This window comes from Leuciscus leuciscus (assembly GCF_965113295.1).
Source record: "Leuciscus leuciscus genome assembly, contig: HAP1_SCAFFOLD_323, whole genome shotgun sequence".
Taxonomy (NCBI): domain Eukaryota; kingdom Metazoa; phylum Chordata; class Actinopteri; order Cypriniformes; family Leuciscidae; genus Leuciscus; species Leuciscus leuciscus.
Window position 1 is genome coordinate 40,469 of NW_028118411.1, and position 12,032 is coordinate 52,500.

At 38.6% G+C, this 12,032-nt stretch overlaps 1 protein-coding gene and 1 long non-coding RNA gene across 4 annotated transcripts in view; both read right to left on the bottom strand.

Moving 5' to 3' along the window:
- Window positions 1-1,659: 1,659 nt before the first annotated feature.
- LOC309491525 (zinc finger protein 410-like) overlaps window positions 1,660-12,032 on the bottom strand; it is a 24,851-nt gene continuing 14,478 nt past the window's right edge. For 2 of the 3 annotated variants that reach the window (XM_082190571.1, XM_082190570.1), the window contains exons 8-12: window positions 7,245-7,426; window positions 6,349-6,438; window positions 2,904-2,999; window positions 2,105-2,200; window positions 1,660-1,788 (exon numbers count right to left, since the gene is read on the bottom strand). In XM_082190571.1, the coding sequence (XP_082046697.1) occupies window positions 1,697-1,788; window positions 2,105-2,200; window positions 2,904-2,999; window positions 6,349-6,438; window positions 7,245-7,426 (556 nt within the window). In that variant the 3' untranslated portion in view covers window positions 1,660-1,696. Of the gene's footprint in view, window positions 1,789-2,104; window positions 2,254-2,903; window positions 3,000-6,348; window positions 6,439-7,244; window positions 7,427-12,032 lie in introns of those variants that run through there. The other variant, XM_082190572.1, reaches the window with a different exon arrangement.
- Window positions 7,433-12,032, bottom strand: part of LOC309491527 — a 5,514-nt gene continuing 914 nt past the window's right edge. Inside the window, exons 2-3 of the long non-coding RNA XR_014203162.1 lie at window positions 10,133-10,151; window positions 7,433-8,475 (exon numbers count right to left, since the gene is read on the bottom strand). This is a non-coding gene — a long non-coding RNA (uncharacterized lncRNA). The remainder of the gene's footprint in view (window positions 8,476-10,132; window positions 10,152-12,032) is intronic.

Sequence of the window (12,032 nt, forward strand, 5' to 3'; positions counted from 1 at the left end):
GTTCAGGATTCATTAAAGACCACCCATAAACCACTTCCAGAAGTTCAGGATTCATTAAAGATCACCCATAAACCAGTTTAACCACCACTTACTGTAGTGTTTTCATCCATTATCAGGGTGAATCTCACGGAAACGTTTCACCAAGAGTCAAAAGAAAGTTAAAGGTTAATGGTCTTAAAATAGGCCATATTTTACTACACAAGACTAAGGCTGCCTTCACATGCTATCGGAATTATCATGAATACGAGTTTCCTAGTCGAGTTTCCTAGTTCCTAGCGTTATTATGTGCATATCTCAAGTCGTATTTACTACTGAGAAACACTGAGATCATTTGGACTGAGTTGGGCGAGTCATAAACGTTCAACATGGCGGAGGAGAGAACGAGCGGCTGCTGTGACTGATGTTCTTCATGAGTTTCTCCACAACAGCTGCATTATCTTGTATTGTTGTTAAAGTCGGGCATATTTACATGTATGAATAATCATTTGAAACATATTGTATGTTTTATTCACAATGATGCTGCCTTCACATGCTGTCAGAATGATTATAAATGAGTTTCCTACGAAAAATGTCCTAGTCTGCATTTCCTAATCGGGGTTTCCTAGTAAAAAATTCCTAATCAAAAATTCCAAATCAGAAATTCCTAGTCTGTTTCCACACCAGAGGTCGGAGTCATAAACGTTCAACATGGCGGAGGAGAGAACGAGCGGCTGTGACTGATGTTCTTCATGAGTTTCTCCACAACAGCTGCATTATCTTGTATTGTTGTTAAAGTCGTGCATATTTACATGTATGAATAATCATTTGAAGCATATTGTGTTTTATACACAGCGAATAGCATGCATTTGTACAAAATTCCAGGATTGTCAGCAAGCTGATACAGCGCTTTAACAACACAGAGTGTTTCACAGCAGCTTTACAGAGAGAACAGGAAAATAATGTTTGTCTCCAGAAGAGAATAGTGTCACAGTCCAGCTTCAGGAAGTTCAGTGATGCTTCATTTCTGCTGTAAAAAAGTTATTAATTTAGTTCAGTTATATATATATAGAGCCGCTCTGGAGAAAAGCGTGATGTCATCGTCCAGCTCAGCTCAGTTCTCATATAATGCTGTCAATGCAGGAGAGCAATAATGTTGAATATTAAATTAAATGTGATTATGATGCTACATTTTATTCCAAATCCTGAAGAATATCTTTAATACATTTGGCTTTAATAAGATTTCCCCAAGAAATAAGCAGGAACAAACCTGGGGCTTCATTTATAAAAACTGTACAACAGTTGATGATGCAATAGTGGAACTTGCAAAAAAATTTCTAATAAATAGTAAAAGATTTTTAACTGAATGCAAACTCAAATAATTGATTTTAAGAATATGTACTTTTCCAAACAAAACACACAAAAAACTTGATTGTTTTGTCAAATAATGTAATAAACTGAAAAGCCCAGAGTCATAAAGGGACCTAAAGGCATTTCTTCATATGACAGATGTAATATTATATAAAATATTTCTTTATGGTCAGTTTGAGGCGTTTGAGACGCTCCCGTTCTTTATTGGTTTCTTGTTTAAGATTTTATATTTCCAGAACCGTTCCGTTCGCTTGAATATGAAATCTTTCTATTGACAAAATTTGATAAATAAACACATGAAATTGACAACGATGAGTTTCCTAAAATAGTTTATTTACAAAAACAAGGACTACAACAGCGCCACCACGTCATCACTGTAGGCGTGTGCTGTCGTCATGGTGACCAGGTCAGGAGGCGGAGTCAGAACCGGATCCGCCGAATCTGAAGTGAGACGACAATTCAACTCAATTCACATGTTGCTTACAGCGCTTTACACAACACACAGTTTCAAAGCAGCTTTACAGGAAGTGCATGAGTCCATATTACAGTTTACAGTGATCTGTCATCAGAGGAGACTGTCTAAGTTATGTATTTCAGATGTATTAATTTAAACAATGTAGTGATTTAAAGCAGAAACAATGAGCTCGTTGAAGTAATGAATACTTGTTTGTTAACATGATGATGACATTTAGAAGAATGTAGCATTGGTGTGTTGAAGCGTTCTCTCGTAATCAGAAGCTCATCGAGAGGACTGCACCTTGTGTTCGTAACATGCCGTGATGCAGACTCATGTTCACCATCGAGTCACTGCCGCCATCAGCCTCCAGCAAACTGCTGTGAGTGAGCGCTTCACCTGTCAATCACACAGAGACACGCCCCCTCAGACTGACATGAGCTCGTCACACACTGACACACACACACACACACACAGGTTTTGGATCAGCAAGATTTTTAAAAATGTTTTTGAAAGAGTCTCTAACTCACCAAACCTGCGTTTATTTGATCAAAAATACAGTAAAACAGTGAAATATTATTATATGATTATTATCAGTGTTGAAAACATTTTTTTCAAAAGAACAGCATTTATTTGAAATAGAATCTTTTGCACCATTATAAATGTCTTTACTGTCACTTTAATTTGTCCTTCATGAATAAAAGTATTGATTTCTCCCCCCCCAAAAAATGAAATATAAATTCTTACTGACCTCAAACCTTTGAACGGTAGAGTTTAATGTTACATAAGCTTCTATTTCAGATCAATGCTGTTCTATTCATCAAAGAAAGAGTAATGATGCTGAAAATTCAGCTTTGATCACAGGAATAAATTACACTTTACTATATATTCACATAGAAAACAGATGATTTACATTAGAATAATATTTCACTGTTTTTACTGTATTTCTGATCAAATAAATGCAGGTTTGGTGAGCAGAAGAGACTCTTTCAGAAACATATATAATCTCACCGATCTAGAACTTCTGACTGGTAGTGTGTGCATGCATGAAACAGACGTCACACATGTATGATTATGGTTATGGTTATGAATATGATGTTACCGGTTTCTCTGCTGTGTCTCTTCTTCATGTGGACGTTCCTGCTTCCGCTCTGAGAGAATGTCTTCCCACAGATCGAGCAAACGTGAGGCTTCTCTCCTGTACAGACCCACTTATTAATCTCAGAGTTATTATCTGTGCATTACTTCAGTTATTATGTGCATTACTGCAGTTATTATCTGTGCATTACTGCAGTTATTATCTGTGCATTACTTCAGTTATTATGTGCATTACTGCAGTTATTATGTGCATTACTGCAGTTATTATGTGCATTACTGCAGTTATTATCTGTGCATTACTGCAGTTATTATGTGCATTACTGCAGTTATTATGTGCATTACTGCAGTTATTATGTGCATTACTGCAGTTATTATGTGCATTACTGCAGTTATTATGTGCATTACTGCAGTTATTATCTGTGCATTACTGCAGTTATTATCTGTGCATTACTGCAGTTATTATGTGCATTACTGCAGTTATTATCTGTGCATTACTGCAGTTATTATGTGCATTACTGCAGTTATTATCTGTGCATTACTGCAGTTATTATGTGCATTACTGCAGTTATTATCTGTGCATTACTGCAGTTATTATCTGTGCATTACTGCAGTTATTATCTGTGCATTACTGCAGTTATTATCTGTGCATTACTGCAGTTATTATCTGTGCATTACTGCAGTTATTATCTGTGCATTACTGCAGTTATTATCTGTGCATTACTGCAGTTATTATCTGTGCATTACTGCAGTTATTATCTGTGCATTACTGCAGTTATTATGTGCATTACTGCAGTTATTATGTGCATTACTGCAGTTATTATCTGTGCATTACTGCAGTTATTATCTGTGCATTACTGCAGTTATTATGTGCATTACTGCAGTTATTATCTGTGCATTACTGCAGTTATTATGTGCATTACTGCAGTTATTATCTGTGCATTACTGCAGTTATTATGTGCATTACTGCAGTTATTATCTGTGCATTACTGCAGTTATTATCTGTGCATTACTGCAGTTATTATCTGTGCATTACTGCAGTTATTATCTGTGCATTACTGCAGTTATTATCTGTGCATTACTGCAGTTATTATGTGCATTACTGCAGTTATTATCTGTGCATTACTTCAGTTATTATGTGCATTACTGCAGTTATTATGTGCATTACTGCAGTTATTATGTGCATTACTGCAGTTATTATCTGTGCATTACTGCAGTTATTATGTGCATTACTGCAGTTATTATGTGCATTACTGCAGTTATTATGTGCATTACTGCAGTTATTATGTGCATTACTGCAGTTATTATGTGCATTACTGCAGTTATTATCTGTGCATTACTGCAGTTATTATCTGTGCATTACTGCAGTTATTATCTGTGCATTACTGCAGTTATTATGTGCATTACTGCAGTTATTATCTGTGCATTACTGCAGTTATTATGTGCATTACTGCAGTTATTATCTGTGCATTACTGCAGTTATTATGTGCATTACTGCAGTTATTATGTGCATTACTGCAGTTATTATCTGTGCATTACTGCAGTTATTATGTGCATTACTGCAGTTATTATCTGTGCATTACTGCAGTTATTATGTGCATTACTGCAGTTATTATCTGTGCATTACTGCAGTTATTATCTGTGCATTACTGCAGTTATTATCTGTGCATTACTGCAGTTATTATCTGTGCATTACTGCAGTTATTATCTGTGCATTACTGCAGTTATTATCTGTGCATTACTGCAGTTATTATCTGTGCATTACTGCAGTTATTATCTGTGCATTACTGCAGTTATTATCTGTGCATTACTGCAGTTATTATCTGTGCATTACTGCAGTTATTATGTGCATTACTGCAGTTATTATGTGCATTACTGCAGTTATTATCTGTGCATTACTGCAGTTATTATCTGTGCATTACTGCAGTTATTATGTGCATTACTGCAGTTATTATCTGTGCATTACTGCAGTTATTATGTGCATTACTGCAGTTATTATCTGTGCATTACTGCAGTTATTATGTGCATTACTGCAGTTATTATCTGTGCATTACTGCAGTTATTATGTGCATTACTGCAGTTATTATCTGTGCATTACTGCAGTTATTATCTGTGCATTACTTCAGTTATTATGTGCATTACTGCAGTTATTATGTGCATTACTGCAGTTATTATCTGTGCATTACTGCAGTTATTATCTGTGCATTACTGCAGTTATTATCTGTGCATTACTTCAGTTATTATGTGCATTACTTCAGTTATTATGTGCATTACTTCAGTTATTATGTGCATTACTGCAGTTATTATGTGCATTACTTCAGTTATTATGTGCATTACTTCAGTTATTATGTGCATTACTGCAGTTATTATGTGCATTACTTCAGTTATTATGTGCATTACTGCAGTTATTATGTGCATTACTGCAGTTATTATGTGCATTACTGCAGTTATTATGTGCATTACTTCAGTTATTATGTGCATTACTGCAGTTATTATGTGCATTACTTCAGTTATTATGTGCATTACTGCAGTTATTATGTGCATTACTTCAGTTATTATGTGCATTACTGCAGTTATTATGTGCATTACTTCAGTTATTATGTGCATTACTGCAGTTATTATGTGCATTACTTCAGTTATTATGTGCATTACTGCAGTTATTATCTGTGCATTACTGCAGTTATTATGTGCATTACTTCAGTTATTATGTGCATTACTGCAGTTATTATGTGCATTACTGCAGTTATTATGTGCATTACTTCAGTTATTATGTGCATTACTGCAGTTATTATGTGCATTACTTCAGTTATTATGTGCATTACTTCAGTTATTATGTGCATTACTGCAGTTATTATGTGCATTACTGCAGTTATTATGTGCATTACTTCAGTTATTATGTGCATTACTTCAGTTATTATCTGTGCATTACTTCAGTTATTATGTGCATTACTGCAGTTATTATGTGCATTACTGCAGTTATTATGTGCATTACTGCAGTTATTATCTGTGCATTACTTCAGTTATTATCTGTGCATTACTGCAGTTATTATGTGCATTACTGCAGTTATTATCTGTGCATTACTGCAGTTATTATGTGCATTACTGCAGTTATTATGTGCATTACTTCAGTTATTATGTGCATTACTGCAGTTATTATGTGCATTACTTCAGTTATTATGTGCATTACTGCAGTTATTATGTGCATTACTTCAGTTATTATGTGCATTACTGCAGTTATTATGTGCATTACTTCAGTTATTATGTGCATTACTGCAGTTATTATGTGCATTACTTCAGTTATTATGTGCATTACTGCAGTTATTATGTGCAATCCGATTTATTTCCACATGAAAACAACTGAATCAAACTGATATTGTTCACAGTCATCAACACTACAATTACAAACATATGATCCTAAAACTAAGGTAATGCATGAAGTCATGTGAGCGTACCGGAGTGTACGAGCATGTGTTTGCGCAGACTGGAATATTCCGCGAAGGATCGTCCGCAACTGTCCACGTCACACAGGAACGGCTTTTCTCCTGAAAACACCATCAATGATGTGAAGCATTACTTACAATATTTACAATAACACTAACAAAAATTATTACTTGTAAGCATAGACTGGAATAATCAAGATTTGTTAATGTTTTAGAACTTCTGCTCACCAAGGCTGTGCGAAACATACAGTAAAACTAAATATATTTCTATGTGAATATATAGTAAAGTGTAATTTATTCCTGTGATCATCATTATTACTCCAGTCTTCAGTGTCACATGATCCTTCACAAATCTAACTTTTGTATAGGAAATCTATCATTTTGATTGATTCTTCATTCTATGAGACATACAGTCAAACCAACATGTATTCAGACATCTTCATCATTTCTCACATTATCAGTTTATTCACTATAGGTAGAAATAGGTAGACTATATAGAAATGGTGATAAAATATGAGCAGAACTCAGAGTTATGAACTCAGTTGATATTTGACTGGTTTTGTCCGTCCTTCTGTTAGACTGTCTCACACATGAATTATGTTGAATATCTGTCAGCTGTTAAATTTAACTACACAATTAGATAATACCAGTTTAGCTCAACCAATCACCCAGCAATGCTTCATTTTGTTCAGTCTGTGTGTAAAAAGAGCATTAGCAATTAAAGAAAACACACTTCAGCAAAACGTGATCAGCTCAAAGGTTCGGAATCGCACACACTAGTAAAAAAAATATCAAAAATTATATCTGGTGTCTGAATAAGTTTTGGTTTGACTGTATAAATAAACATCCTCATGTATGAATATAATAATGCTGCGTGTGTGTGTGTGTGTGTGTGTGTGTGTGTGTACCAGTGTGTGTGCGTCTGTGGTTCTTCAGGTTCCCAGCAGTGGTGAATCTCTTCCCACAGTTCTTCTCGCTGCAGATGAAGGGTTTCTCTCCGTTGTGGATCCTCATGTGAACCTGAAGCCTCTGAAGAACATAGAAACTCTTCCCACAACCCTCGGCTCCACAGCGGAACGTGCGGTCATTCCTGAAACACACACACACACACTCTCTACAGCTGGAAATATATCAGAAACACACGAAATCAAAAAAAATATTTTGGAATATTGCAGTGTTTATTATAAATTATTTATCGGTGCACATCATTATTGTGTTAATAATCTTGAATCAGAATCAGTTCCTCTTTAGCATCTCTTTTCTTCTCTGATGATGTGGGCGGGGCAACCTGTCACTCACATGAGATCAGCCAATAGCAAACCACAACCATCCAATCAATTCCCCACAGACACAATCAAGCCCCGCCCACATTTGTTCTAGTTCCTGAAGCGTTTCATTCAGATATACGGAACAATAGAGGAAGAAAAGATGATCACAACTTCCCTTTCATATATACATTCATCCTTAAACCCTGCAGAACACGTGTTTTCATCTTATAAAAGAGCACCTGCTTTAAACGAGTCAGTTTCATTTCACCCCAAAAACAAAATATATTTTCATAAATAAAATAAAGCCTGTTTCATAATTATAAAGATTTTTATTTTGCATTGTGATGTTATTTTTATGAAAATTAAATATATCAAAACGAAATCTTGTTCTCATTACTGTAAGATATTTTTTAAATCAATCAGCATCAGGGTGCAACAAGATTACATATGTGATTTACAAGTAAAAAAAAAAAAAAATTGATTGGAGTCATAACTTACAAAGTCATAATGCATGTTCAAAAATATATTAGAATGCAATTCATACAAACAGTGACTATAAAACATCTCTTCTAAAAATTTTTTTTAAATTAATTAAACTTAAAAAGTCAAAATGTTTTAGAAAATGAGCACCAAAAAAGGCTAAAATATTATGTAAACACAAACTTTTATTTTGGATGCGATTAATAGTCGCCCAGCACAAAAAAATATATTTAAACACTTTGTGTTATGGTGAGGTTGGTGTTTCTGCATTACAGTAATGAGATCTGGGAATGAACGCATTTAATTCTCCTCAATGATCCTAAAAAAGGCTTCTTTTTCTTTCTGCAAAATATAACTGACTGCTTTTGTGTTTGAAACATTTGGTGCGTTACTGTGAGCGCGTGTGTGTTACATGTGAGCGAGCATGTTACCTATAAGCGTGTGTTACCTGTCAGCGTGCGTGTTACCCGTGAGCGTGCGTGTTACCTGTGAGTGCGCGTGTTACCTGTGAGCGCGCGTGCGTGTTACCTGTGAGCGTGCGTGTTACCTGTGAGTGCGCGTGTTACCTGTGAGCGCGCGTGTTACCTTTGAGCGTGCGTGCGTGTTACCTGTGAGCGCGCGTGTTACCTGTGAGCGTGCGTGTTACCTGTGAGCGTGCGTGTTACCTGTGAGTGCGCGTGTTACCTGTGAGCGCGCGTGTTACCTTTGAGCGTGCGTGCGTGTTACCTGTGAGCGTGCGTGTTACCTGTGAGTGCGCGTGTTACCTGTGAGCGCGCGTGTTACCTGTGAGCGTGCGTGCGTGTTACCTGTGAGCGTGCGTGTTACCTGTGAGTGCGCGTGTTACCTGTGAGCGCGCGTGTTACCTTTGAGCGTGCGTGCGTGTTACCTGTGAGAGCGCGTGTTACCTGTGAGCGCGCGTGTTACCTTTGAGCGTGCGTACGTGTTACCTGTGAGTGCGCGTTACCTGTGAGCGCGCGTGTTACCTGTGAGCGTGCGCGTTACCCGTGAGCGCGCGTTACCCGTGAGCGTGCGTGTTACCCGTGAGCGCATGTTACATGTGAGCGTGCGTGTTACCTGTGAGCGTGCCTGCGTGTTACCTGTGAGTGCGCGTGTTACCTGTGAGCGTGCGTGTTACCCGTGAGCGCATGTTACATGTGAGCGTGCGTGTTACCTGTGAGCGTGCGTGTTACCTGTGAGCGCGCATGTTACCTGTGAGCGCGCATGTTACCTGTGAGCGTGCGTGTTACCTGTGAGCGCGCATGTTACCTGTGAGCGCGCATGTTACCTGTGAGCGTGCGTGTTACCTGTGAGCGCGCATGTTACCTGTGAGCGCGCGTGTTACCTTTGAGCGTGCGTGCGTGTTACCTGTGAGTGCGCGTGTTACCTGTGAGCGCGCGTGTTACCTGTGAGCGTGCGTGTTACCTTTGAGCGTGCGTGCGTGTTACCTGTGAGTGCGCGTGTTACCTTTGAGTGTGCGTGCGTGTTACCTGTGAGTGCGCGTGTTACCTGTGAGTGCGCGTGTTACCTGTGAGCGCGCGTGTTACCTGTGAGCGTGCGCGTTACCCGTGAGCGCGCGTTACCCGTGAGCGTGTGCGTGTTACCCGTGAGCGCTCGTGCGTGTTACCTGTGAGCGTGCGTGTTACCTGTGAGCGCGCGTGTTACCTTTGAGCGTGCGTGCGTGTTACCTGTGAGTGCGCGTGTTACCTGTGAGTGCGCGTGTTACCTGTGAGCGCGCGTGTTACCTGTGAGCGCGCGTGTTACCTGTGAGTGCGCGTGTTACCTGTGAGCGTGCGTGTTACCTGTGAGCGCGCGTGTTACCTGTGAGCGTGCGCGTTACCCGTGAGCGCGCGTTACCCGTGAGCGCGCGTTACCTGTGAGCGTGCGTGCGTGTTACCCGTGAGCGCGCGTGTTACCTGTGAGCGTGCGTGCGTGTTACCTGTGAGCGCGCGTGTTACCCGTGAGCGCATGTTACATGTGAGCGCGCGTGTTACCCGTGAGCGCATGTTACATGTGAGCGTGCGTGTTACATGTGAGCGCGTGTGTGTTACCTGTGAGTGCGTGTGTTACCTGTGAGCGCGTGCGTGTTACCTGTGAGCGCGAGCGTGTTACCTGTGAGCGTGTCAAGTCAAGTCAAGTTTATTTGTATAGCGCTTTTCACAATACAGATTGTATCAAAGCAACTTCACAGTATTAAATTTAAATAATACAACAAAGTTTATTTCAAGAGGAATTTATTGATTGATAAAATTAAATTAAATATCCCCAAAATATCCCCAACTGAGCAAGCCAAAGGCAACAGTGGCAAGGAACCGAAAAACTCCATCAAGTGACCTAATGGTGTCCTAAAACTCCATCAGGTGACCTAATGGAGAAAAAAAAACCTTGGGAGAACCCAGGCTCAGTCGGGGGCCAGTTCTCCTCTGGCATTTATGAGCTAGAGGCCGGATTGTAGTTTGAACTGTGGGATTATATGAATGCCTGGCTGAAGAGATGCGACTTTAATCTAGTTTTAAACTGGGAGAGCGAGTCTGAGCAACGAACAGTATCAGGAAGACTATTCCAGAGTTTTGGAGCCAAATGTGAAAATGCTCTCCCTCCTTTGGTGGTTCTGAATATCCTAGGTATGACCAAAAGCCTTGAATTTAGTGATCTTAAAGAGCGCGATGGATTATAGGGCGATAGAAGATCCGTTAAATAGACTGGAGCTAAGCCGTTTAGGGCTTTATAAGTCAGTAGCAATACCTTGTAATTAATACGGAACTTTATAGGTAACCAATGCAGTGATGATAAAATCGGTGTTATATGATCATATTTTCTTGATCTCGTAAGAACTCTAGCGGCGGCATTTTGGACTAACTGTAGCTTGTTTATTCATTCGATTCACATGACGTCACTGTAGCTTTGCGCCGCCATCTTTGCGACCGCCGGTCTCACTAATGCCTGCAATATGTTGTGCAGTTGGCTGCAACAACAGCCGAAAGAGGAACCCTGAACTGGTATCTTATTCTTTACCAAAAGAAGAGAGAATCATTTATTTAAAAGACTTGAAGTCTCATGTTGGTTTATGGTTAATTATATTTCCATTATACTCTCAGTGGCCAACATTATACAGACAGATCGATATCGACAGATAATGTTTTGTCTTCATTTTATTGTTGGATCTGTTTAAATGCACTTTATCATGGTAAGTTAGTAAGATTTGGGGTTGTTTTGAATATAACTGTTTGTCTGTCTGTTAGTTAATACCTACCTAAATCTAATAAATATTTTTCTGAAGTTCATAAAGATATTGTCTTCGTCACATGCGCTTTAGATGTTATTTTGTGTAAGTAACGTTAGCTCTGCAGACGATGCATAATATCATCCTTGAAATGCATATTAAAGGACTAGTTCTTCCAAAAATGATAATTCTGCCGTCATTTACTCACCTTCATGTGCAAACCCTTAAGTTTACTTTCCGTGGAAGACAAAGGGACATTTTTGAATATGTAGCCTAATGGAGACTCTTCTTGTCGATGTAATGAAAGTGAATGAGTAACGTTAGCCTACTGGGGGCTGTCACGCAAAAAAATTATAATAATAAAAGACAAAAAAACATCATAAAAGTGATCTAATACGACTCGTCCGTTATATTAATATAGTTATTTATTCATATGATAGCTTTATGTGACGAACAAACTGCAATTTAAGTCGTTATATTATAATCACTGATGAGCTTACCTCTTGATAGCTTTTAATCGCAGCCGAATCGTGAGTGAATCATTCAAAAAGATTCGACTCGAAAGATTCTTTCATTTCGATATTTGTGTGTATTAAACCTTCTCTCTGTAATTGAACATCTGTTCTTTCGGACAGATATGGCAGTATTTTATGATATTCGGCTGATGTCTCTGGCTGTGCTGATGGACGGATTAGATAGATTCATTCATGCTGAACAGCTGCAGATTC